General features: G+C 38.1%; 1 protein-coding gene across 1 annotated transcript; it reads left to right on the top strand.

The window, feature by feature from the left end:
* Positions 1-2,743: 2,743 nt before the first annotated feature.
* On the top strand, positions 2,744-24,866 carry NADK (NAD kinase). The gene is made up of 12 exons (XM_075721596.1): positions 2,744-2,776; positions 8,115-8,328; positions 13,880-13,963; positions 18,275-18,404; positions 18,946-19,054; positions 19,298-19,383; positions 19,675-19,777; positions 20,630-20,781; positions 21,336-21,435; positions 22,070-22,227; positions 22,842-22,924; positions 24,018-24,866. The coding sequence occupies exons 2-12, from the start codon at positions 8,156-8,158 to the stop codon at positions 24,163-24,165; spliced, it is 1,326 nt and encodes a 441-aa protein (XP_075577711.1). The 5' UTR covers positions 2,744-2,776; positions 8,115-8,155; the 3' UTR covers positions 24,166-24,866.
* The last annotated feature ends 911 nt before the right edge of the window (positions 24,867-25,777 follow it).

Here is a 25,777-nt window from a genome sequence, read left to right as displayed (position 1 = left end):
TACCTCAGGTACCCATCTTCTGTGCAATTAGCCAAACAAGCAACAGCATTTTTGTTAACTTTTTTGTTAATCTAAAGCCAGTCAAATCATATTTCATAGAACTGAGAGCCTTAGTGGAAAAAAGCAGTAGGCTTTTATGCTTATTTCTCAATGTTGCTGCCAATGTTTCTCTTTGTATTTTCACCAGCGTCTTCCCTGGGAGAAAGGAAGCACAACCTGGGTTACAGTGGTGTTAGGGAGGATGTGCTCAAAAGTCACGTAAGACTCTCCTATTTCTCATGGCACTTCAGTGTGTAGAGGAGGGGAGAGGCGTTACCAGTCTGTCTGTTCCATTCGTTCATCCAGACCAGCAAGCAGAGCTTCCAAGGTCGCTGCTGAACCTGGGCTGCTCAGAGCTGCTCTTTTATAAATAGGATAGGCTCAGCTGATTAGCAGTCTTATCTCCAGCAATTAATGAGGGTAAGTGTTCATCATGTCGCAGAGTTCATGCCTCTTGCAGGGTGTTGAGCAACTGCATGAAGTTACTGTGCATGGGGAAAAAAACCTGCCACTTCGAAATGTTTATTTTCTAACAGCCAATATATATTCTTGTGGAAAATGGTTCTAGTGGTGATTTATCTCTTTCATCTTAATGGATTTGGACAAATCCATCCCAAGAGCCAACTCAAATGAAAATTTACTTCTTGGTTAGCTTTCGTAGTCAGTAATTGGGTATGGACAGGCATGGTTAACAAAGGCACTGCGTCTGAGCATGGTTTGTTTCTGCTGGAATGTGTTGTTTTACTGCAGTTTTTAAGATGCATGCTTTGACTCTGCAAAACAGAGCTCTATTCCTTCCTAGTGTCATGCTCTGTTGTCCCTTTACAGTTTGAATAGCTCTTTCTGTACCTGAAAGACATTTGAGTCTCCAAGATACCATCAACTTCATAGAACTGTGTATTGTTTCCTTAATTCCTTCCAGACTGGTCTTTTAACATTGTCTGGAAGGAGGATTAAAGAGAAGTTGTGACTCAAAATACTGCACTTTCTAAAAAGTGGTGTAACATTGCCTATGGTATTTCCCTACATGTAGCAACTGCTTCCTCTTTTTCGGGTTTGTCTTGTCATTTATTGACTGTCACTTCTTTGCAGCTCCTCAGTTTCCCGAAAACATAAATTTCTGCATAAAAGAAGGGGAAAAAAAAAAATCCCAAATTGCCACATTCTCAAATGGTGTAACTTGTTCTCACTCTGTGGATGTATCCTGATACACAATCCAGTGAGCTACATATATGAGTCTGTGAGCTCTTTAAAGAAGTATTGGTTGAAAATGCAATTTAGAAATTAGAAAACCTGATTGGTTTTGGTAGCTGTGAAGAATTGTATTCTTGTTGGCATCTCTATAGGGGCCTGATCCTACCTCTGATGAAGTTTGTGACAAAGTTTGTGATGATTTCAAGATAGCATGCACACCGAAACCAAATGCCTTTTTGGTTTGTTTCACCCATGCTCAAAATTTGGTTTTGGATCAAGGACAGACTGGAAAATGGTTTCCTGTATTTCAGGAGCTTCTGTTTGTTATCGAGGTTAAGAGTGATTCCAGCGTAGTAAGGTGGCGTGTGTTCTCAAACAGGATTTTTATATCATAGGGAGTATTTAATCGATGATCTAAGGGAAGATGAAGGTAAAAGTTCATGGCGGTTATTGCAGGGTAGGTGGGTGCGAGTGTAGTGTGTCCAAACAACTACAGCCATAAGAACGGGATTAAAAGGTGTGGCCTGAGGTAAAGGGTAGAAAGCAGACGAAGCCAGTTCAACGTACAAATCTGTGCCTGTCCTGGCACCTTGTAAAATGTGCCGTAATTTAAGTGTCCAGTCCTGTACTTGCGACTGGCCACCTAAGAGGTGACTGCAGAAGTCATAGTATCACGAGCCGACCAAAACCACCGCCATGTAACACTTGGCCTTGAGAAGCCTGCAGCTCCTCTGGTTGGAGGAGGGTGCGACTGCTTCTCCTCAGCTGGACCATCACTTGGGCAAGGCTGTTACCACCGATTCTGCAGCGGTTGTGGAGGGCTGTGCCCCTTTCAAAACATTTGGTCTGTGCTTTTCTTTTTTTTTTTTCTTTTTCTTCTTTTTTCTTTTTCCTTTTTTCTTTCTTTTTCTTTCCTTTTTTCTTTTTTCTTCCCCTTTTCATTTTTCTTTTATTTTTCTTTCTTTTTTTCTTTTTTCTTTTTTTTCCTTTTTCTTTCTTTTCTTTCTTTCTTCTTTCCTTCTTTTCTTTCTTTCTTCTTTCCTTCCTTTCTTTCTTCTTTCTTTCCTTCCTTTCTTTCTTCTTTCTTTCCTTCCTTTCTTTCTTCTTTCTTTTCTTTCTTTCTCTTCTTTTCTTTCTTTTATTTAAAAACCCCTCTGCTGCACTCCCATTCCAGCTCCGGGTAATTTCCAACTGAAGCGAGAAAGCGACCGCAGCACCGCTCGCCCCGCCCCGCGCAGGCGCAAGGCCGCCCGCCGGCCCCACCGCGCATGCGCTGCCGGCGGTGTCCGCGCAGGCGCCCGGGCGGCGCAGGGCGGGGCGGCGGGCCCGGGGGTGGTGCTGTGGCGCATGCGCGCTCCCGCCCCGGGGCCGCGGCCGCTGGGGAGGCGGGGAGAGGACGATGGAGGCGCGCAGGGTCCGCCGGCCCCGCTCACTGCCCGGGAGCAGCCGCGGCCGCCGCCACCACCACCACCGCCGGGGCCGACGGGCCGGCCTCTGAAGGGGCAGGGGGCGGGACGCTCCGCCGGGCGCGGCGAGCGGCCGGGTGAGTCGGGGCGCTGGGGCGGGCGGGGGGCGGTTGCGCTGAGGGGAGCCCCCAGAGAAGCTCGGCCGGGCCGAGCGGCCTCCCGCAGCGGGGGGCGGTGCGTGTCCCTGCGGGGGTGCGCGGCGGCCCCGCCGGGGCCCCTTGGGCTCCCTTGGGTCCCGTGCCCTGGCGCCAGCGCGGGGCGGGCGGCAGCCGCAGCCCCTGCGGCCGGTCCCGCGGGCCGGCCCGGCCCGGAGGCGCTGCTTTCCCGCGGCGGCAGCCGCGTCGGGCGGCGCTCGGGAAGCCGCGGGCAAAGCCGGGCGGGCTGGTGAGCGGTGAGGAGCCCGGAGGTGCGATAGTTTCCCGAAGGGGTAACGAGTACAGCCGCTTCGTCTGGCCCGCGGTCCGCCGGTCGCACATCGAGGGTGTGCCATCCACCTCCGCCTCCCTGTGCTTCAACATCCACGCTTCCGACCGAAGGGACGGCGACGAGTTTTAGGTCGTTACTGTCCGCTCCTCGCTGTCGGGTGAGCGTGGTGGTGGTTCTGAAGCGGCGGGGTTAACGCACGGGCTTGTTCCCTGGCTCTTTCACGCCTGATGGGCAAACCGGCTGGCTTTTAGGAGAAACAGCCCTGGAGTGTGTGATCAAAAAACACGCTACTACATTTCAACTGCTGTGAGACCGCTAAATTCAATATAGAACATTACTTTGTTTGGTTTTTTTTTTTTCTTCAGGCTCGCTAGAATAAGAACTTCTAAACTAAACCAAAAAGGAAGTTTTGTCTACTCGATACAGTTGTTCCTGCTTTTTTGGCTGAGGGGAGGTTTAGTGGCTGAGGGGAGGTTTAGTGCCTTAAGGATGGAGTCACATGCATGTAACCTCTATTGGAGTGCTTTCTTCGGCAAAATATGATAATAAAATCCCTTCTCCACAGAAAGAAGCGATTAAGCAAACAGGGGTCTGTAGCAATGGGGCAAGTGGTACCGTTTTTGGATATAACGTTGTTCACTCATGCCCTAATGCCAGGCTGATAATAAGGTGCAAAATGAGTAGTTTTGAATGGCTGATGCGATTTCTAAGAAATTAGTGGGAATGCTGCAGTCTCGAAGGCACATTGAAAGTAGTGTGAGTATTTGGTCAGGGTGGGACCCTGCAGTAGTCCTCTAATGGTGACGATTTAGGGCAATGCATTTGACAGGAAAAGCTTGTTACCAAATAACAGCTTACAAGCACACTCGTTAAAAAAAGCTAAATCGCTTGATGATTTGCAGCCTTATGCTCCTTGCGGAACTGCTTGCATGGACAGATCGTGTTTCTCAGTGCTGTTCAGTGGGATCAAACAGCGGGGAAGGTGGCTTTTGAAGATGTGAGCACACATAACTCTCACCTGGCCGGCAGACTACATATATACAAAAGCTTAGTAAAATCGTTCCGGGCTTTCTTTGTAACTAGAACTCTTACGGTCGACCTGGAGCGTTCGTTAGTAATAGTCTGAACAGCGTAGTAAAGCTTTGGGGATTTTATGGTATTGTATCCTTCTGTGTGAAGATGGTTTGATGAAATCTCTGTGAAGTTCTGGTTCATGGGAGCGTTCATTTATAATGACAGAGAAGTTGAAGATGGGAAGCTACAGTGAAAGGTTGGATACATATGAGAGGTGACTCAGCTGGCTACTTTGTCTATCACTATCACAGAAATTTAATATTAAATGTTAACATTTTCTCAATTATCTTTCATTCTGTAGTGCTGAACATCTAAATACTTTTTTTGTTTTGTTTTATTTTTTAGTTTGGACATGACTTAGACCAGAGCAGCCTTTTCACTAGTTTGTTGACATGTACTTAAAGCTTTTGGATCTAATCCTGGAAGCTGTTCAGTGATAGTTTTGTCCTTATGTCAAGTCTGCTTATTTAATAAAGGTCTTGTGGGGGAATGTTAATTAAACAGTACATGGTGCAAGCTGTAGTTAAAACATCCTGAATTGGAAAGTATTACATTGAAGGAATATCAAGTTCTTAGGCTGTATTTAGTAGGTCTGTACACCGTCTTACTTCCAGTTTTGTGCTAATCTGATTTTCTTTACTGGGAGCATCTGTCAGATGAAGATACTTCAAACAAAGTCACTTGGAAACGCACCTATTTATTGCTTGCTATATAAGTTACTGTTCTCTGCACCTCTTAGTTAAGGGTCATGCTGTGGAATAGGATGCGTATGTATCAACTGTTAAGTTGCTGAGAAAACTAATTCTCCATAAACTACTTTCACAGGTGTTGCATTTCCATACACTTTAACTGTGTTGTAACTTCTATTTTCCTAGGCCCAGATCAAGCTCTCGGTGTCTGGATAAAAAGGAATAAGGGGTTGATAACCTATGTAATGGGAAAGCAAAGGAAAACTATGTACCGTTAACTACCTGGGCTTGCCAAATTTGTGTGTGTGCCCATTTTGCAGTGCAGATTTTTAAAGAAATAATTACTTAGAATTCTGACTTTTGAAACTGGGTGCATAGTGCAGATATGTGTGTGTGGATATATGAAAATCTTTGAGAAATATGCCGTTGGGGATGGGTAAGAGCCGAGGAGAGACTGCTCACTACTGATTTTCCCTCTTAATAACTTCTGAAATAGTTTAGCAGCAGTCCATATTGAGAACTAACTAATGATACAGATAAAACTAACTATTTTGTATAATTTCCTAGGGTAACTCTGTGAGGACAGGGTTTTTTGGAAATACCTGGTTTCTAAATTTGATAATAAATCACAGGTGCAGTGGTTGTTGGTATCTGCTTTTTTTCTACCAGTTCCAGTGTATTTTTTTCTTGTCTGGATTATTTTTGAGGAGCTGATCTCCTCCATTGATGAATAATCATCTCCAGCATTTTTATTGGCTAATTCTACATAATGGAATGTATTGGTGTATACTAAGCGTTAACTTTGACTCACTATAATAATTGTGGTTAATATTAGCTAAGAGCATAGTACTTCGTTAAAGATATAGTCAGATCTGTAATCCCTTAAAAATCAGAAAGATGCTAAAGTATGTGGAAGTCTGGGTATATAAAGATGCTGGAGAAGACTGTTTGGACCCTGTGAAATAGATATACCAAACACAAGAATGATTTCAGGTTATAGAGAATAATCCTTAGATTTAGAAGTAAAAATTAAGGTATTAGGTTTTTTGTTTGTTGGGGTTTTTTTGGTTTTTTTAAGATATGCTGATAAATAGGCCTTTAATAAGTGCATTACAAGTGTGAGTAGATACAAACAGATGGTAAATGAATGTCTAGTTTTCTAACTTCCTTTATGGCTTTTTTAAAAATTATTTTTAAATCTATTGGATAAAGCCCTCTGTTAAAATTCAAAACTTAAAATGTTGAGTTCTTTCTGTATTTGATGAGGAAGACTGTTAATTCAGAAACTAGTTTGCATGGGGAGGGCGGGGGTGAATCCATCAGAAATGCTTGTTCAAATCTATCTGGAATCTCTGAAGTAAAGACGGTGGGCTAGTTTAGATTCTGATTTAAAGAACAAGCAATGTAAGAACTTTCCTCATGCACACACAGTACTCAAAGACCCTTTCCAGTCAGAGATACTGAACGTCTTATTTTGAAGTCACTTCTTTTCTGAAACTCAGATATCTAAATGACTTGTTTTCTGTAGCTGGTTCAGAAACAACCAGCCAGAGATGTATTCCTGAAGCTTGATGAGGTTATGATAAAAGGTAATACAAATTAAAATCTATTGAAAATAATTTGTTGCTTGAGTCAGATTTTACAGTCTGTTTTACATATGTGCTTACATGATCAGAGTAATTATGTGCATAAATCAACTAACCAGCACAAAATTTATATTGAGCTTAAAGTTGTCTAAAAACAGTTACATTTTCTAATTTTAGCTGTAAAAAATTATAAATGTGTTGAAATGAGTATTTCCCAATTCATGGTCACAGGTGGTACTAAGCAATGAGTAACCAACAACTAAACATTGATATCTTTACCAGTGCAGGATCTTATAAATTATTAATGGATGACAGTAATGGTACTTCTTTGTAGGGGTGTTCTCTTGGGGTAAGTCTAATCTACAGGAGGAGCAAAAGTATTTTCTGATTTGGTTAGGTGGTGGTTTTGCCTAATTCAGTAATGAGCCAGTGCTCATTCTAAAATTACAACTTCATTTTATTGACGCTTTTGTTATCTAAAAGTTGGGATGCTGTGAAACGCAGTACTTGTAAAATTGTGGAGATTGTCATCCTCTGGTAACTTTACAGCCAAATACTGTTATTGTATGAGCATTTTCCAGGGCCATAGTCCATTTTAATGGTTACAGTAATGGTATGGTCCGTTCTCTAGAGGATACAGTGCGAAGCGCATCTGAAGTGATGAAACTTTTAAAAACACCTGCAAACTTTTAATGAACCAACTTTATCCCCAGGTTGAAATCAACTGACTTGAGGAATGTACTGTTCCTCTAGACTGCATTATCTTAGATACTATTTGTTTATAGTGTTTATTCCTACACTGAAAGTTGCTTTCTATTAATATTCTGATAAGGCTGCTTCTATGTGGTTCAAATAATGATGAGAACTTACATACAGGATTTCTAGTACTTTTGGGGAAGGATGGTTATTTAAAGTTTGGGGTTTGGTTTATTTTACTTCTGCAAAACTGCTGTCTAGCCAGTTGTTTGTCTTTTATTTGTGCTCATTATTTGTGGAAGTTGAATACTTCACGTTTGTCCTTATTTCATATTGTTTATTTTGGATCATCTCCCCAGTTTGTCACAAATGATTTAAGAACTTCAGTATCGTCCTCCAACTTGTTTTTGTCTCTTCTCAGCTTGGTATTAATCTCATTTTTGTGAAGAACTGAAGTTTATTAAGGTTATCTCTATTGCATTATGATTTTGCTTACTTTGACAGGGTTGGGTTTTTTTTTTTTTCCTATTATAGCTTAGAGTATTCTAGTTTTATTTGTTCAATATATGTATCACCTAATAGACTTTGTAGTTTTTCCCGCGTCTTGATTCTTTGGCAAATATTTAAAGCTTTTCTTCCTCTTCTGTATCTAAAACAAATTTATTTTATCCCATATATAAGTGGAGATGTGAATCTGTGCTGGTCTTGAAACAACTCTGTATTGAGCCTTTTCTAAATCTGGGAACACGTGTGGTTGAATTCTGGTTGTTTTTCTTTCCAGTGTCTTCTGATTACCTTGAAGAACTTCGCAGTTGCCCAGATCCCTTCAAGAAGTATTTATCGAAGTGTGTAAACTCAGTGTTTAATACTTTATTAGCTTTGCTAATACTGAGATTTTTCTTCTCTCTCCTCCCTATCCCCTTTTTCCTGGTGTTTTTCCACAGGAATTGAATTTCTGTCTCACTGAGGTTCCTTCACTTCCAGTATGGAGATGAATCAAGAAAAACTGTGTACCAGTAAGGCTGACGTGAGCTCAGATTCTGCGTATCATTGCTCAACATGTCATGATGATGAGGAGTGGAGCAATACTAGCCGGGGACGAGCTAAGTCACGAAGTTTGTCTGCTTCACCAGCCCTAGGAAGCACCAAAGAATTCCGGTATGGCTCTTGGTTCTTCCTACTGTTGCTGCCTTTAGGAAAAAAGACAAAAATATTAAAAAAAAAAAACCCTAAGTTGTCTGGATTTTAATTTTCACTCCTCTTCTTATATAACCATAGTCTTGCGGCTGTGACAAGTGACAATGAACAGAAAGAAAAATAGTGTTTTGTGGTAATAAATAGAGAGGGAGATGATTAGTGAACCACCCTGTTGTGGTCCGTGTTGTGACAAGAACTTGATTTTTCTGAAGTAGTCATCTCTAAACTGACATTCATGTAAATATGTTCTGGCTGGTTGTGAGGCCTGCCTTCTGTTTCAGTATTTCTTGGGAGATCTTAAACTGCTTTTTGTAGATAATTTCAGCAACACTTTATGTGCATATACAGCTTCAACAAGACAACACACTACTCATTTGCTTTGTATATGGCATTTAAATGCTGTCTGAAGTGAGTGTGTCAGAGTCTGGATTCAAAAAAGTGTTTGCATTTAGAAATGGCTGTGTGAAATGTAGTAGATTCTTTTTTTGAAGGCAAACTGCTCATAAAACTCCTATCTGTAGCATCATATATTGAAATGACTTCTTAGTAAGAAAGTTACTTAAGAAAGTATGGGTGTATTTCCAGCTAGGAGAAGTTCTTAAATTGTAAAAGCTTAGAAGGTTATTGTTTATAAGCAGATAAACACAAAATACTAATTTTAAAATTTGAGGAACCCGTTGTGTCTAAGTACTTCCAGGGTTTGGGGTAGATTTGAACTTTGAACACTATGATATTTGTCATATTTCAACCTAGCTTCAGAAGTTTTAAGTACCTTCCAGAAATAAAACACAAATGCATCTGTACTGAGCTGTGTTAATTCATAGCTTGATAGTCGCTAAGGTCACAAGAAAGGAACCGTTTTGTGGTTGGTTCCAGTTCTTTAGTTAGTAGGCAGAACTTTACCTCTTACTCAACAAGTTGCTTTTAAGGGATTCCTAAAATGCACTTCAAAAGGCTGTTAGTCGGAAATGAATGCAGGAAGTTAAAGGTGGGGGCTAGACTAAGAGCAGACCTGTAATCAAAATAGCATGGCTGTCAAAACAGGTATCTGCAGAGTTTGTAGTCTCAAAAAAGAATCGATCAACAGTAGAGACACTTCTGCAAATTTTCACAAATGCTCTGGCTAGGGGTCTAGTGCTGTGTATTAAAAAAACTGGATGAGTATTTAGGTTATATGGTAATGCGAGGCAGCACAAAGTAAGCTTGTGCTTGCAGATTGTTTCACAGCAGTGAGAAACGCCCATTTTTTTTCTTTGAGCCAAATTTCTAATCTAGTTGCAAGGCTCCTGTCATGTGGACAGCCTGGACAGAACTTCTGATTTTGCGATCTTTGGACCCATTGTAAATACTGAATAGCATGCTGTGGTAGCAGTGTGTCTTGAACTTGTGGGAAGCATAGCAGAACTTTACCTCACATTGTGACCCTCTATAAAAGCACGGACAGAATCACGGAGGAGTTTCTCAACAGCTGAAATTCTCGTCCAGAGTTACTGCTTTGCTGGTAGGAATGCTCTTGCAAGGTAGAGCGTATGTGGGTGAGGCTGAAGATCACAGGGGGAAGCTTTGTGGTGAAGGGAGGCATGATAAAAGCCTTTATCTGAAGAGGCTAAAACGTTAGGAAAATACTTGCTATGCATATGTAGTTCAGAAAGTCATGTACTTTAATGCTTTTGGAAAATGTTCACAAAGGACTGTGCTCTGTGTACTGTTCTAGCTGCTATGTTGTGTGTCATAGTCAATACGTAAGACTTTACAGTAAAAGCCTGCTGTAAAACTGGTATGTTTTCCCTTCTCTGCTTAAACCTTTTAAGAATGTAGACTTCAGTCAACCTGTGTAAAAGACCATACGGTCTAACTTTTTGCGTATTATTATCTTCTAGCTCAACAACTACTTTTTCTTTTTTAAACTAGAAGTGATCTTTGTAGACCCTAGCCATTGTGAATTTGAATTAGGGTTTATGAGAATCTATTGTTTATGAGAATTTTTTCATTAAGGTTCTCTGCATTCATTCACCATCTGTCTTCAATTTATTGCAAAATTGTCACAGGGCATTTTGCAGAATGTCAGAAAGTGATCTCAGGCTTGCTGTATGGTATTCAGATTGAAGTAGTTGCCTGTCTGCTTTGAACTGGCAAGTATATTTCCCTAAAAGATGTATAATTTCCAGTGCATTGCTTCTCATTCTTAGCAGAGACAGTCTTACTACAAACAACTTTACATTCCATTCACTCAAACATTTTACGTTCTGTTGATTGTATAGTGCATAGATTGAGTACTAATAAAACCAGGTAAAATCTCAACCAAAATGAATACCAATTATTAATTAGAGCTTGCAGAAAAAACTTTGTTTGAATGTCATGAAGGTCAGATGTGGATATTTAATGCCTCTTGTAGGAACAGAGTTTAGCCAATTATTGGGAGTGGCATGGAATAACGATGTGTGTGGAAAGAAGGAAAAAAGACAGTTATGTGGGAGAGGCTTGAGTGGAGCAAGAAGTGGGAGGTGATGTTGCCAGGGATTTAACTATCCCAATTTCAAGTGTAATCGTTCCCAAGTAGATAGAGACTTACCACTCCTTTACACACGTTGGTACACACATTAATCTCTATGTCAGTCAGTCCTTGCTCATTTTTCTGTTTTAATATAAATAAGGTAAATTTTAGAAAACATTTAGTAATAATCTTATCTGACTGGATTAGTCATCCCTGGACTTATAAATGGAAAAAAAATACTTGAAAAACAAATATAACTTCTGTGTGGTCAATGTAGGAAATTAAGTACTCATTTGGATTCCCAGTAATGAAAATCTTACACACGCATATCTTCTTAGACATGGAATAAATAAGATGCTGCTGTTATTCCTTAATTGTATCTTTTTAACCCATCATCTGGTTTTGATTTTTATTAGATGTCTGAGCGGTTTTTTTAGTATTAAGAGTGAATCATCAGGCTGGTCTGAGCTACTTTATATTATACACAATAGAAGGCAGTGCGGTAATGATTCGTTACTGCCAAGCAATAGATGAATTACCAGTTCCTGTGTTAATTCAATTAAGCACAGGAAAGGCATATTTCACGTTCTTTTTAATGGAATAATTCTAATAGCATTTACATAATGTTTGAAGAGTTACATGACTTGAGTAAGTTTTACTGCCATTTACAGATTTGCTGAAGGAGGTGGGAGGCAAGTAAGGCAGAACAGTTCCGACTTGGTCCAGATAATCTCATCCTAGAGCTAGGAGTGATCCTGTGTTCTAGGTGGGATTTAAGTTTGAAGATAAATTACATTTCAGAGCTCCTGTTTGTTTGAAGACAAAGATTATATTAGCTCTTATTAGATAAATAAATGGAAAAAAATAACTTCTTTTTCTACCTATTCAAATAGCATTTTTTTTCTACCTCTTGGTTGTCTTTACCTGCCTTAATCTCAGCCCAGGATGTCTTCTATGCTTCTTCCAAGAGATTCAATTAACCTAATAGGTGGTACTCAGCTTAAGTGACTGAATTATTACTCCCGTCTTTCTCAGCAGTAAAAACACAGAAATTTTAAGTCTTCAGTAGTTTCTGTCAATACAGATTGATCTCTTGTTTGTAAATTTCTGTATTACCTTAATACCTGGAAAAAATGTTTTTGGTTAGTAAAAGCTCTGCTTAAATAGTCTATTTTAGCAAAGTCAAAATCCTAGATTCTGTTTGTTTGTGTGCGATGGATAGAAAAGGGAACTGTTTTGAATGTAATCTGAAAAAGGCAAATGTGGGTAATGGGGGCGGGACAAAACAAAAAACTAAGGAGATCTAACCTAGGATGTAATAAAATGAACTAAGGCCTGGTACTGCAGATATGTATCTCCGTACGCCTTAGAGTTGCAGGATTTGCGTTTTATTAATATATTAAGTGCAAAGATTTAAAAACAAAAAAAAAGTGTTTAAATGATTGGGACACTATTACTGTGACTTGACCATGGCAAAAAAATCTGAAGGTATTGCCTTGGTGTTGGAGATTTCATTGTAAATGCTTGTTAAGACTTACACTGGGAAACCCAATTTTTATATGTTACTGTACCCTATTGAGATAAAGAGCAGTCATTAAGCTATTTTATGCGTTTGTACCAGATTTATTCATTCTGAATGTCCTGTTCTAAAATTGTGTACTCTTAGATAAGATGTAGTGCTTCAAGAAATACAGAAAAGAAAGTATTGTGGTTATTGTGTCTGCAGCAGTGAGGCTGATGTCACTTAGGAACTGATGCAGACTAATCCTTTACATGTGTTAATGACACAAAAATAACGATCATTGTAGGGTGTGTGGTTTTTTGTTTTGGGTTTTTTTTTTTTCCTGATAACATGGCCTGAAAACAAGAGTCTTGGGCTTATTTTTTTTGTCTGTATGCTTAGTTGTGTGCTTGCTCGTTGTCAACAGAAATTAATGTATGCCAAAATACGATGGAAGAGAAAGTGCTTACGCTATATAAACAAAAGTCTTGGTTTATGATTTGTATTTTAATGAATTGATAAGGCACGCTGGTTAAGTGAAGGTTGTGAGACTACTGAATTACCTAACAAAAACTGAACCTGCTGCTCTTTTGCTCAGCTAGTGTTATTACAGAGATATTTTGAGTTTCTTGAATGTTGCCACAAGTGTCTCATTTGATAATTTCTTGGTGTTATGTAGTAACATCCTACAAAATCTGAAATGTTCAGTCAACTACTACTCAAGTACCTGGTCAAGTACTCAGTGTTAAATACTTGTTTATGCTATCATGTTGGCTGTTACTTGGGATTACAACAAATTGAGGAGTTGAAAATGTGTCCTTTGATTATTTAAATTCCTTCTTATTCTAGCTAAAAAAAAATTAGTGTGTTTTTTAATATGTAAGAATTACATAGCTTATTCTGAAACAGGAATTATCTGTGCTTTGTTACTTAAACATAGGTTTTCTGCTTTTCACAGTAGTGAGACCTTGAAAATGGATTACATTTTTATAATTTGGGATTTATCTACACATTTTTTTTGGTGTCTCTGAGACACACATCTACTGTTCTGTATTGTAGTGTCCAGAAGAGTTGAGAATAAATAGAATCTTTGCAGGCTTGATGTGAATTCACAGAACAAACTTGAGAAAACATGACCATATCTTCTTTGAGGCTGTGATGCTTCCTTTGTGCAAAATGAAGATGAAATGAATACAAGAAGACTGTGTGGCTGGTACTAAAATTTAGGAAGTGATTACTCAGTATGTGGAGGGGATGAACTGTGAGCGAGGCTTCAATTAAATCGCTTTCAAGGAGTAGGTACAGGAGTTAAGTTTTAGATTTGAAATGTGAGAGTTAATACATGTAAAATTACATCGGCTGGTCAACCATGAATGTAGGTTTAAGAAATGTACTTTGTCCTGTGTTATGTAGTGCAAATTTTTCAAAGAACGGGTTTTGGTGGTTGGGGAGCTAATTATACCCAGTTTGTCATCACATTTCTTTTACTTATTGATTATTTTTCTATATATATTTAGGAGAACACGCTCCTTGCATGGACCATGCCCAGTGACCACATTTGGACCAAAGGCCTGCATGCTGCAAAATCCTAAAACGATTATGTAAGTACTTGTCAAACGAATGGTATTATTCTGTGTGAAAGAAGATAAGATTGCTTTTCCACTATTCACCCCCTAATCAGCATTGTTTGTATTTTACCTGATATTTAGAGATTTTCATGTTGCTAGATTGCCAGCTCGGGGTCTGCATTGCCAAAATTGGTCTGCCATTTTTATCACACATTGACCATTTAAAAAGTCAGTCTGAGAGAAGAATGGATAGTACTGCTCAACTGTACTCTCAAGGAAAACCCCATTAGATGTGCGTTAGCTTGATCTGCATGTTGAAGAGTATAATATAATATCTACTACCTAAACTAATGGGATTTTTCTCACAGCTCAGTATATCTGTTTTGGAAAAAAAAACCCTAATCATTTCACAGAAAGATATGGCAGGGCATGTCAGTCGTATTAAGTACTGAAGTTTTGTTTAGACATGCTTTGCATCATCTGCAGTCCATAGTTTGATGTCAACAGTGGCAACTAAATAAACACTTTCCAACATAATTGGCAGTAAACTCACCATTTGTATTAAACACCCTTAGAGCAATCTAATTATGATACGGAGAAGCTATTGGTAGCATTTTGTTTATTCTGTCAACTTGAGGTACGTAAAGAGCAGTGTTTCTGAATGATAGAGGAACAAAAATTTTTATGGACAGCACAAGGAAAGGAGGAGAAGTTGTTCTGTGTACCGTGAAATCTGAGGGAAGCCTTCTCCCTCTCTTGGTATTACGTGTTTGAGCTAGTGGTTTGAATTTTTGTATTTGACCTACGGCACTTTCAGTGTGTGAATATCACTAAGGCAAGTTGGCTTTTAGCCTCTGCTGATTAAATTTACGTGGAAAAAAAGGGTTGGTTTCTGCTTAGCAGGCATCTAAACATTTTAATTTTGTAGGTTGGGTGGTAGAGAAGTGTTGCTTTTTACAGCATGCGTTATATACTTACTAAGTGGTGGTTTGACTTGGTCAAATGAGGAATGTCAGGGTTCTACAGATTAACGAAGTTAGTGGTCCCTGTTTTTGTCCGTTTAAAAAGTTTTATTTCACTGTTCTTTCAGTTAAAGGTAAGGTATTTGAATTAAGTATTTACTTGCCTAAATCTTTATCTAAATAGTAGTAGTCTTCCTCAAAACAGGTTGGTGGCATCCTAACTTTTCCTACAAAGGTGTGGCGGAAATCGGGCAGTGTACCGTAACTCAGCTTCCTCGTGGTTTCTGTCTGTTGTAAAGTCGGTGGCTCGGAGCGCTGCCGTTCGTCTGAAAACCCGGCGTACTCACCTGACTGTGGTGAACGTGCTCCTCCCAATGGGCTGGGCCAGCGTGGTACAATATAATGACAGTGTCAAGATCAGTTGAGTACAGAGGCTGCAGGCAATACTAAATGCACACTCCTTGCCAGGGAAAAGACTGCTTACGCAGTGTTGAGAATAGCTGGGGAGAAAAAGGTGCTCTCCGGTGCTTGAAGGAAAGGACTATTTGAAGACCAAATTGTAAATTATTGTTCTTACTATACGTAAGGTTTTTGTTGTGGCTTCTAAAAAGAAGCAAAACCTTTTTGCTCAGGTTTTTCTTCTCTACAGACAGTAATATTGTTAAACTCTCTTCACTGGTGAGAATTTTTTAAAAGAAAATTTCAGTTTTTATGTACGGGCGTAAGTTAGTGAAGGTCTTGGTGTCTCTTTAAGTGCTAGTGTTGGTGATTGTATTGAAGAACCTGCTTTCTGAAGACTTGTGTAAGATGACCAGATGACTTGAGTGACTATCCAGTGAAAGAAGAATCAGGTGCTTGTGTTGTTGAGGAGAAGGGAGGTCAAATACCTGTTTTTAAACTTTCTTGAAATGGGATTTTTCTTATGAAATCTTGCCTCTGAAGATCTGTAATAAACATTTTATGCAGGATTTTTCTGTAAAGCCTCACAGCTTTTTATTGGGACTGATTGAAATACTTAACTGGGGAGAAAAATTTTCAGAGAAAAATGTTTTCTTTTGAGGTAGCAGTTTATAAATAAGCGATAAAAGCCTCAGCTTTTTTTTTTTTTTTTGGAGCTGTTGCATTTGTCTGACTCCTGGAAAGAAACATGAAGATCTTAAAGCATGTTATGAATAATTTTTCATTTAGTAGAACTACGTGGAATTGGTGAGTACAGTTGAAATAGGCAGTCTTTCATTTGAATGAAGTCCGTAATAGTTCTAGGTTTATTAATTGAAAAGCAGTGCCACAATCTTTAGTTCTTTGCCAGCTTTAGAAGATAGCCTCATCATCTTGAAATGATTTTGGGGGTGGTTTCTCTATGTGTATTTTTTACTTTTTAACAGTATTGAGATTTGAGGAATTTAATTTTATGAAATGAACTTTAGTGTAGAAAAGGCTTCCTTAGTCACCATTTGTATGGGAAATAGCATATAAAACTTCAGCTTCAGTTCCTTTGCTACTGTTCGGCAGCCATAAACACATTAATGCAACTCTTCCTGTTTTGTTTTATTTGACTTTATTTTACTTTGTTTTCAGTTTAGCTATTGGTTGGTTAGTCAAGTCAGAGGAAGCCTTCCAAGTTCGTAGTCATCTCAGATTCGTGGCGATATTTGAGACCGAGCATGGTATCTTCCAAACGCCCTTACACTGAGCCAGGGGATTGGACTAGACTATCTCCAGAGGTGCCTGCCACTATTCTATGATTCCGTGACTGTAAAATACAGTGAGGTGAAACATAATGTAATGTTGAAAGCCTGTATGTGATACTGAGTGTAACTGCAGATTTGTATTCTTCTGTGTTATGTAGTAATATTTAGAGAAAGAGAGATGGCACTGTTTCTTAGTAAAGGTTATTGGTATTAGACTAAATCATTAATCTATAGTTCCTGCTGTATTTATATGTAGAATATAGGCATTTGGGAAAGTAAAATGAGCAGGTTATTCCACTCCAGCATTATAATCTGTTTTATTTTAACCCTTGAAGCGCTAAATCCAAATCTCTTTGTAAATTTGGCTTGTTCAGCATTTATACTAATCTGCTTTGCTTTATGGATTATATCTGCACCATATGGAAAAGGATAGGATGCCTGTAATATGTGAAATACAACCATGAAATTATGTAGCTTAGACGTAGATATAAATGAAGAAGGAAAATACAGCTGGGTATTCCTAAATCAACTAAATGTATTATAGAGTAACATGAGAGTTCTGTTACTGAACCCTCTTGAAAGTCGCAAAATTGTTCGTATGCATATACTTAGTTCTTGAGGTTCTCAGGTCTTAGAGTGCTGTCCTGACAATAGGCAGACAGTAGTTTTAAAATAGTTTTTAAAGTTAATTTTTTTTTTTTTTTTTAAATTTAAAGTAGTGGTTGAGCTACTTCAAGCAGATAAACTTGTTTTGGGATCAACACTAAAATAAAATTAATATCTAGATTAGAGTTTTAAAGAAATTTTGTGCAAAAATTACGGATATCCGTAATGTTTGCCAGGAATAGAAGTATACAGGCATCTGTTCCTGTTTAAGCCCTTTATGATAGGCTTTGTGATAGGAAGTATAAGAGTTGCAAATGCAGACTTCCCAGAATACAGTTTATGTACTATAGTTTTTTCATAGTTGTTAAGGCTTATCTTGAGGATTTGGTACAGATGACCATGCGAATCTTGATTATTTGCCTTTCTCTTGTGATGGTGTTGTTTAGTATTAGTAAAAAAACTGTAGAATTTCTCTGCATCTACAGGCTTCAAACTGTATTGAGAAAACTGTGACTGTATACTGGTATCAGTAAGAAAGTGCTGAAGGAAACATTGCTAAAAAGAAAAAAAGAATATTTGGGTTGGAACTATTGTACTATTTTTTAAATTTACATTGACTTAAGCTGTTTGACTTACAGTATTGGATGGGAAAAAAGTTTATGCTGTAGCTTTTTCTGATTCTCTAATTGGATGTTTCTCCTTATTTTGAGTCAGCTTAAGAGGAGAGAGCACCAAGACAAGATAGAGGAAAGCATTATGGCTTGAAGCATCAGGGAAGATGTCAGTTAGTTCAACAACTTGATCCAAGAGCTTTTGTAGTGCTTTTGTTAAAGTAGCTGTTTGCACGTGTTAGTAGCATGGTAGCGGTTACAAGAATGGACACCTTAACACTGTGTTACCATCTTAATATAATAAAGCATTGATTGGTTTCATGGGGGAAAAAGCATCGTTACAATATGAACTATGGCATCCTTCTTGCTGTTGTTCAAGGACTGCGTGCAACTGTAATTGAGGATATATTCCTAACAGACCAGAATGTTGTCAAAGCAAGATGTATCAACATTCGCTTTTTTTCTATTCTCTAGGCACATTCAGGATCCAGCAAGCCAGCGGTTGACATGGAACAAACCTCCCAAGAGTGTCCTTGTTATTAAAAAGATACGTGATGCCAGTCTGCTGCAGCCTTTTAAAGAGCTTTGTGTGTATCTTACTGAGGTAATGAAATGTAAAGTCCATTTTTTACCATAATTAAAAATTTTACAACTAAACCATTTTCAATTACTGATTCTGTTGAATGTGGAATGTGCAGAATTGTGTAGTGCAAACAAATCGTTTTACCCATTGCCACTGGAAGTAGTAAAGCTTGTTTCAGAGCTTAAGATCAGTACTTAAGTACTTTAAGTACAGAGCTTAAAAAAAAAAAGTAAAGTCAAAACTTTCCTTCATTTTGTTTGCAATTCTAAGTTACAGGGAATGGTATATAAGAAGCTTTAATTGAGCCTTGAACAAACAGCAATGTTACTGTATCATGTAGTCTATATTCCAAAGTTTAGTTTAATTTATTAGATGGTCTGTGCATGCTGCAAAATTCTCATTAGAATTAGACCACAATTAAAAATAAACCCCACAACCAACAGATGCAGACCACTTCTGTAAAATATTATTTATATATTTAAAATTAATGCAAATTGTGGGGAGAGTCAAATGTTTTGTCATTTTAAAAGGTTATTAACAAGCTTATCTTACCTCTCTTAAGGAGAACAATATGATAGTGTATGTAGAAAAAAAAGTTTTGGAAGACCCCGCTATAGCCAATGATGATAATTTTGGACCAGTGAAGAAGAAATTTTGCACCTTCAGAGAAGGTATGGTAATAATTTCTTGAAAGTAAAGTTGAAGTATATTGCTTATTTGTCTTGGTGTTTCCTTAGTCATTTGGTCAAGTTTGTAACACTAACATGTCTTTTGCAAACAGCTGTTGTTACATCTTAGTTGTGGGTTTTTTATGTTTGTGGGTGAATGTTGGCATGCTGCACTTAATTTATGTTAGGAAATTAAGACTGTTGATAAAACTTAATTCAAAACTTCTGTTTCAATGTTGCTTCTAGATTATGATGATATCTCCAATCAGATAGACTTTATCATATGCCTGGGAGGAGATGGGACCTTACTTTATGCTTCTTCACTTTTCCAGGTTGGTCTTTATTGGAAATAGACTTAAAGACCTCTTTTCTTTTTGAAGTATTTGAAGGTCGTTTTTTTTTGTTTTTCCTTTGTTATTCAGGACAGCATCTGTCCTTTGCTGTCCATTCCTTTTTTTATCATGCCTGTTTTACCCTGTACCTTCTGAAAATAATGTATGTAATGTATTGGTTTTATTATGTATAGATGAAGTTACATCAATAGTCAAAATACTTACAGGCAATTAGTTGAAGTATGAATTGCTTTTATTCAGTAGCTTTTAAATTCTTTTCTTTATTGATAGGGTAGTGTACCTCCAGTTATGGCTTTTCATCTGGGATCCCTTGGATTTCTTACACCATTTAATTTTGAGAATTTTCAGTCCCAAGTCACTCAGGTTATAGAAGGTAAATTTAAGGGGACAAGGTGTGGTGTTTCTTTTTGTTACATTTTCTGTAGCTTTTTCCAGGACTAGTAAATTTTCTTAATGAACTAATTGACGTTGTCCCATAAGATTGAGTCACAAGTAATGTATACTAAGCTAACAAAAGTATTGCATTACATTGATGCGTTCAGTGCTACTTTCTGTAATATTCTGTAAAGGAAAATGGCAAAGACATAACTTGGTCCTGTGTGGCATAAACAAGTAAAAGATGATGCAGAATTTGTGTTAAATGACAGATAAACATACAGATAGAGTGTAGCGCTGTGGTAGTCTATTTCTCTAAGCAGTGCAGTGCTTAAATACGGAGAAGTCAGGCAAATAAATGTTTGAGGAAAGAAATACTTTGTTTCTTCAATATGAGGTTATTTAAGTTGCATCTGAAGTAGATTCCTGAAAAGATGTATAAAATCCTCACATTACTAGAATGTTGTCTTTTAATAGGTGTTTCTAATGCACTGATTTTCTTTAAGCTTAGCTTTTGTCATAGTGAAGATTACATGACCCTAACAGTGTTTTCTAGTCTTGTCCATATAAAATCATGTCCATATAAAACTTAAATTTTCTTTCTACATCATGAGGAAAGGAAGGAAGGACTGGGTTCAAATTTGACTTTAATTTTGCTCATTGCTACTAAAAATGAGGTTTTTGAGCTTTAACCAAACGTAGACAATTACCTTGTGAATGAAATTGGGAACGTTGAAAGCAGGGGCAGTAGACGGATGGCATTTCATACAGTTTGCTAGTCATTACAGGGGTTTATTTACTATACTAGCATATGATTTTTTGCATACTTTCTCGTATATTTCACTTCTAGGCAATGCGGCGCTTGTTCTACGAAGCAGGCTGAAAGTGAAAGTAGTAAAAGAGCACAGAGAGAAAATGGCAGTACAAAATGGTATAGAAGAAAATGGAGTAGTGTCTACAAATATAGAGAAAGAAGTGGGCAAGCAAATTATGCAATATCAGGTCAGAGGGCAAAATAAGCAAAGGAACTAATATGCTGTTTGTAAATTGCTTTGTGCTTGTTTTATTATAACTTTTATTCCCCTTATATATATAATAATTATAATTATTCCCCTTTTCATTAGTTTACTTATATTAGCCCAGTAGTGTGGGACAGATCTATATTGCTCTGATTCACAAAATGTGCACTAAATAACGAGGAGGTGGCGTACCTTGTTACTTTCTGCAATCATAACTGATAATATTGTACTTTCCTGTAGTAATGTTTTCCTTCTGTTTTGAAAACAAAGTAGTAGTTCTAAAATGGGATATCCCAAAGATTTTTATAAGTGAAAAGAAAACCCCTGCACATTGTTAGTAACCAGCTTCTGGAAATAATTGTTAACATCTAAAAACTTCAGCTGGTACTTGGTAAGACAGAAGTGTAAAGAGAGTCTAATTTGGCAGGCACTAAATCAGCATGAATTTTTCAAATATCTGGAAAGCATGTTTCGGTTGGTCATTTCATTGCCAAGTCAGCAATAGCAGACTTCGTGTAATATTTGATGTCATGGCAGGTCCTGAATGAAGTTGTAGTGGATCGTGGTCCTTCTTCTTACCTTTCCAATGTAGATGTCTTTCTAGATGGACACCTGATAACAACAGTGCAAGGAGATGGTGAGTCTGCTTCTTGAGTTAAATTGCTTATCAGTTCATGTGTAGACTGTTGCCATTTTACTGGAGGATTTTCTCACATGGAAGCAGAGTCTCAAGCTTCAGTTTGCTGGTGACAGAAAACATTTGTGTGCAAAGAATAGGTATGCTTATTCATTGGCGACTAATGCGTTCCACAACGAAGCATTAAAGTGTTGTAAGCTTTGTTTATGGACTTGTGAAGGCAGGTGGCTGTTTCTTTGCATGTGATGCGTTAGGACTAAGGGCAAGAAATAGCTCAGAAAACGTTTGCTTGGATATCTGGAATTTGCTGGATGCCTAAGATCTCAAGTCATGAAATACAGAAGTTCATCTTTAAAGCTCTTACCCTTAAAAAAATGCATGTCACTGTTAAAAAGTTGTGTAACCTGAGATCTAGAAGTTTATGCAACTTGCATGAAGCCATAGGACAAACGTGCTGTGCCAGGATTAGAACAGAGTTTCTGACTTTTTGTGTGTTAGACTGCAATTCTCCTGTGAAATACAAGTTGATACATTCTCTGCTTCATTTTGATAACAGAGCTATTTCTTAGTCGTCTTCCAGAATAATACATTGATTGTGATGCTAATGTAAGTGAAATTTTTGCTCCTTTCACAGGAGTCATTGTCTCCACGCCGACTGGTAGCACTGCATACGCAGCTGCAGCAGGAGCTTCTATGATTCATCCAAATGTTCCTGCAATAATGATCACCCCAATCTGCCCTCACTCATTGTCTTTCAGACCTATTGTTGTTCCTGCTGGAGTGGAACTCAAGGTTAGCTTCTGTTAACGTTATTTCTCTTTCTAAGTTAAAAACTTGTGTAATAACCATGTGAACCTGACCACAGCAGAAGATGCTAGGAAATGCTGTGCATCTCCTGCATTCTTTCATTTGTAGGAAATTTCATGTCAGTGGGTTTTACTGGCCAATGGTAGTGAATTGTTTTCCCTTAATAGAATTGTATGTTAAATATGAGCAAAACTTCCTAAATTTGACAGCTTTAGATTCATTGTGTATTAAAATCTATTTTTCTGGTTTAACTTTTTATTTTCTTGAAAGAGATGCTAAGTCAACTCATGTAACTGAATTAAAGCATGCACTGGCTGTAACTGAAAGGTCTTTCTGGTTTATGACCTTGTACTTAGAAAAGAGGGGGTTGACTGCATGTAGAAAAACATATGTGTATATATACCAAACATGAAATGAAGGTTTGGAACTTGTGCGGTATGTTACTGCACTGTTATTATGGACAGGTTATGAATTTCAGTGCAACTGTAAAGTTGCAAAGAGTCAATTCTGTACTCAGAGGGAGGATGGAGGAGGTGTTTCTTCCTTGCTCTTGAAAAATAGGTTTTGGACCTGAAGTTTAGTTCTTTTCTCTTTTTCAGATTATGCTCTCCCCGGATGCCAGGAATACAGCATGGGTTTCATTTGATGGAAGGAAGAGGCAGGAAATATGCCATGGAGACAGGTCAAGCCTTTTTTTTATTGTAGCATCTCTCTATAAGTATAGAAAATATTCATCCATGTACTTCTCTCATTCTCTAATATCTGTCAAAAGGGTTGCTGGCAGTGAAGAAACAAGCTTTTATAAACCCTAACACCTCTTACTTTTAGCGCAGTGTGTGCTGTATTTAATTTCTAACTTGAGTTTTTTAGATCTTCCTATGAAAGTAAGTGAAATGTTAAGACAAAAGCATGTAAACGTTGCATGCTTGGCAAGGAAGATGGGCATGTCTTTAGAAAATTCTGTAAATTTAACTTAAAGATATATCTTAGGAGTTTGAGAAGATGTAAACCAACAGGAGTTGCATGTAAGCAGCGACTCTGAATAATGCCATATGGTTTCAGCTGTGTTAACTTAGTGAATGATTGTGGTCACTTGCAATGCTGTTGCTTTGAGTGAGCAGAATGCAGTGTGTGAAGTTTCCTTGGTTTTTCTGTGCAAAATGTGGTGGCTTATGCTAATGGGAGGTGATTTAAGGCAACTGTGTGATACGTGACTGGTAGACTTGCTATTCAGGATGGCTTTTTTTTTTTTTTTTCCCTTGGTCCATACAAGTTGCTAGGAAGGAAAATGTGTGGCTGGCATGACACTCCATCTTGAACTGTTTGCATTTCCTCTGAGGTTGAAAGATCTATAGAATAGATCAGGAGACTAGTAAGGATTCAAACATGAGATTTGGGCCTTTGTTAGATGCTAGACTTAGTGCTGTGGCTTACAGTGAAAACTTGAAACTTAAAAGCCAAGGTGTGGTGACTTCTCCCTTGTCCCTGTGCTGTTGATGTGAAGACCAGCAAAAGACTGCAGGATGTCATGGAGTGGGTTCAATATTCTCACTGTGTCGAAGAACGCTGTCCACAGTGCATCTCTTAACAATTTTAAGCCCTGTGTTCACTCAGTTTAGATAAGCCTGCAGACTTGGTTATTGCTTGATTATGGAAACTTGTTCTTCTACCAGACTGGCTGAACATAGCACTATGTTAGCTAGTGACTAGAAGATTTTTTTTTTAATTGCTGTTCATTGCCCTTGACTGACTGGGGTATTCCTGTGTTGTTGCAGTATTAGCATCACTACCTCTTGCTATCCCCTTCCTTCGATCTGTTTCCGAGATCCTGTGAGCGACTGGTTTGAAAGCTTGGCTGAGTGTTTACACTGGAATGTTCGGAAGAAGCAAAATAACTTTGCTGTTGAAGAAGAAGAATTTTGAGTGTCTACATCTAACAAGACTCATGGGAATGGAAGTTGGCAGTATCCCTTCTGTGTGCTTGGATTTTTAAGTTTTTGGCTAACAAGTGCGGTCACCATCTCAGACATATATAGTGATTATAGTTTATATGTGTCTGGTCTGCTGATGGCTGGAAATTATTGTGCTACTTCCTGTCCACCAAGAGTATGAATGGAAGACATTTAGGCTCTGATTTGTAATCCAGTGTGAATTTCCTTCAAATGAGCAATCTGAAAATGGATTGTTTCTGATCTGTAGATTTTATTGTAACCTATAACTTACCAATAACATGGTAGGCTGCTGAATGTAGATACATAATAGAAAAGTGGCAGTAGAAAAGTGGCATTAAAATATTCTGTTTAATTTGGTATATTTGTAATTCCATTTAAGACTGCTATGCATATAAAGGCTCTAAGAAATTTTCTTTAAAAAAAAAAAAGCTCTTTTTTGTTAGCTTAAATATGTCTTGCCCAGAACAGCTCCCCATCAAGACTGCACTTAAAATACTTTCTCCTTACTCGTGAATGTGACACACTGTGAAGAAACACACATGAAGAATGTCTTCTATTAATAGATGGAACTAGTAAAAAAAGGGTTTATATATATATATATATATATATAAAAAAAAGTATATGTATCTTATGCCCATTTGAACAGTGGTTGACCCTTGGCTGTCATCACTGTGTAATCACTGTGTAATATCCACAAATAGCGTGGACGAGTATTAGCATGGACTTAGTTGGTTATTGCAGTGATCTCCGTTTTTGTAGCTGAGCTAGTTTATAGTTCTGCAGTTCCTGTTGGTGGAAATCATTAATGTTTTGGTTTTTCTTATTATTTTTGGTTGATTCTCTGGAATAAATGGTAGCATTAGAGACTATAAAGTTAGAAATTCTCCACATGTTCAAGAAGAATCTGGACTTCAATTACTACTATATTGTCTAGTTCCACTATTGTCTTGAAGAAAAACATATCATATACTAGGCCCTGAATGCCCTCAACTTCCATAGGTACCTTCCAGCTCTTGGTGCTGAGTAATAAAGCAAGGGATACTGCATTGGCAGGCTGATAAATGAGAGGACACATTCCCAGTAGAGTAGCAATGGTGCCTTCAGCACACTCAAGATATTCTAAGTCTCGTATTTACTTTTTTAAGATGCTTTCAAATGTTTCTAACTTCTCTATGTACATATTTTATTGTATGTGCTTTTATGAAAGAAAAAAAAACAAAACCCAACAAAAAACTAGTTGGGAAAAAAGGGTTTGTACTGTACTTTAACTGAGAAATATCAAGCCCAAGTATAATGTTTACATTTATGTTCTCTGTGGTGCAGTCTCATGATCATAACTATCCAAACTTTAGCATTTTCCAAGTTTTTGCTGCATTGGTCGTTAAAGGAATGGACATTATCTGTTAAATTTAAGCCTATGGCATAATACTGTGGAGGAATTAATTTACTGATTAAGATGGGATTTCCTTGAAAGTTGAGTGAGAAGCTCTGTTGAACTTTTCATGATTGTCTTATGTTGTTTATGTGGTCCAAAGTGGTAATGGGAAATATAATAATTTCTGAACTCTGCCTAACCTGCTGTC

The sequence above is a fragment of the Pelecanus crispus genome, chromosome 15 (assembly GCF_030463565.1).
Source record: "Pelecanus crispus isolate bPelCri1 chromosome 15, bPelCri1.pri, whole genome shotgun sequence".
In the NCBI taxonomy this organism is placed as follows: domain Eukaryota; kingdom Metazoa; phylum Chordata; class Aves; order Pelecaniformes; family Pelecanidae; genus Pelecanus; species Pelecanus crispus.
The sequence above is the reverse complement of the archived record's forward strand: the minus strand, read 5'-3'. Positions and strand labels throughout refer to the sequence as shown.

What these genes read in the sequence shown, in the direction of transcription:
- NADK (XM_075721596.1), top strand. Translation starts at nt 8,156, where the DNA reads ATGGAGATGAATCAAGAAAAACTGTGTACCAGTAAGGCTGACGTGAGC. An exon ending in TTTGTGTGTATCTTACTGAG is followed by an intron (nt 18,405 to 18,945) that starts GTAATGAAATGT and finishes ACCTCTCTTAAG; the next exon opens with GAGAACAATATGATAGTGTA. An exon ending in AGCAAATTATGCAATATCAG is followed by an intron (nt 20,782 to 21,335) that starts GTCAGAGGGCAA and finishes ATGTCATGGCAG; the next exon opens with GTCCTGAATGAAGTTGTAGT.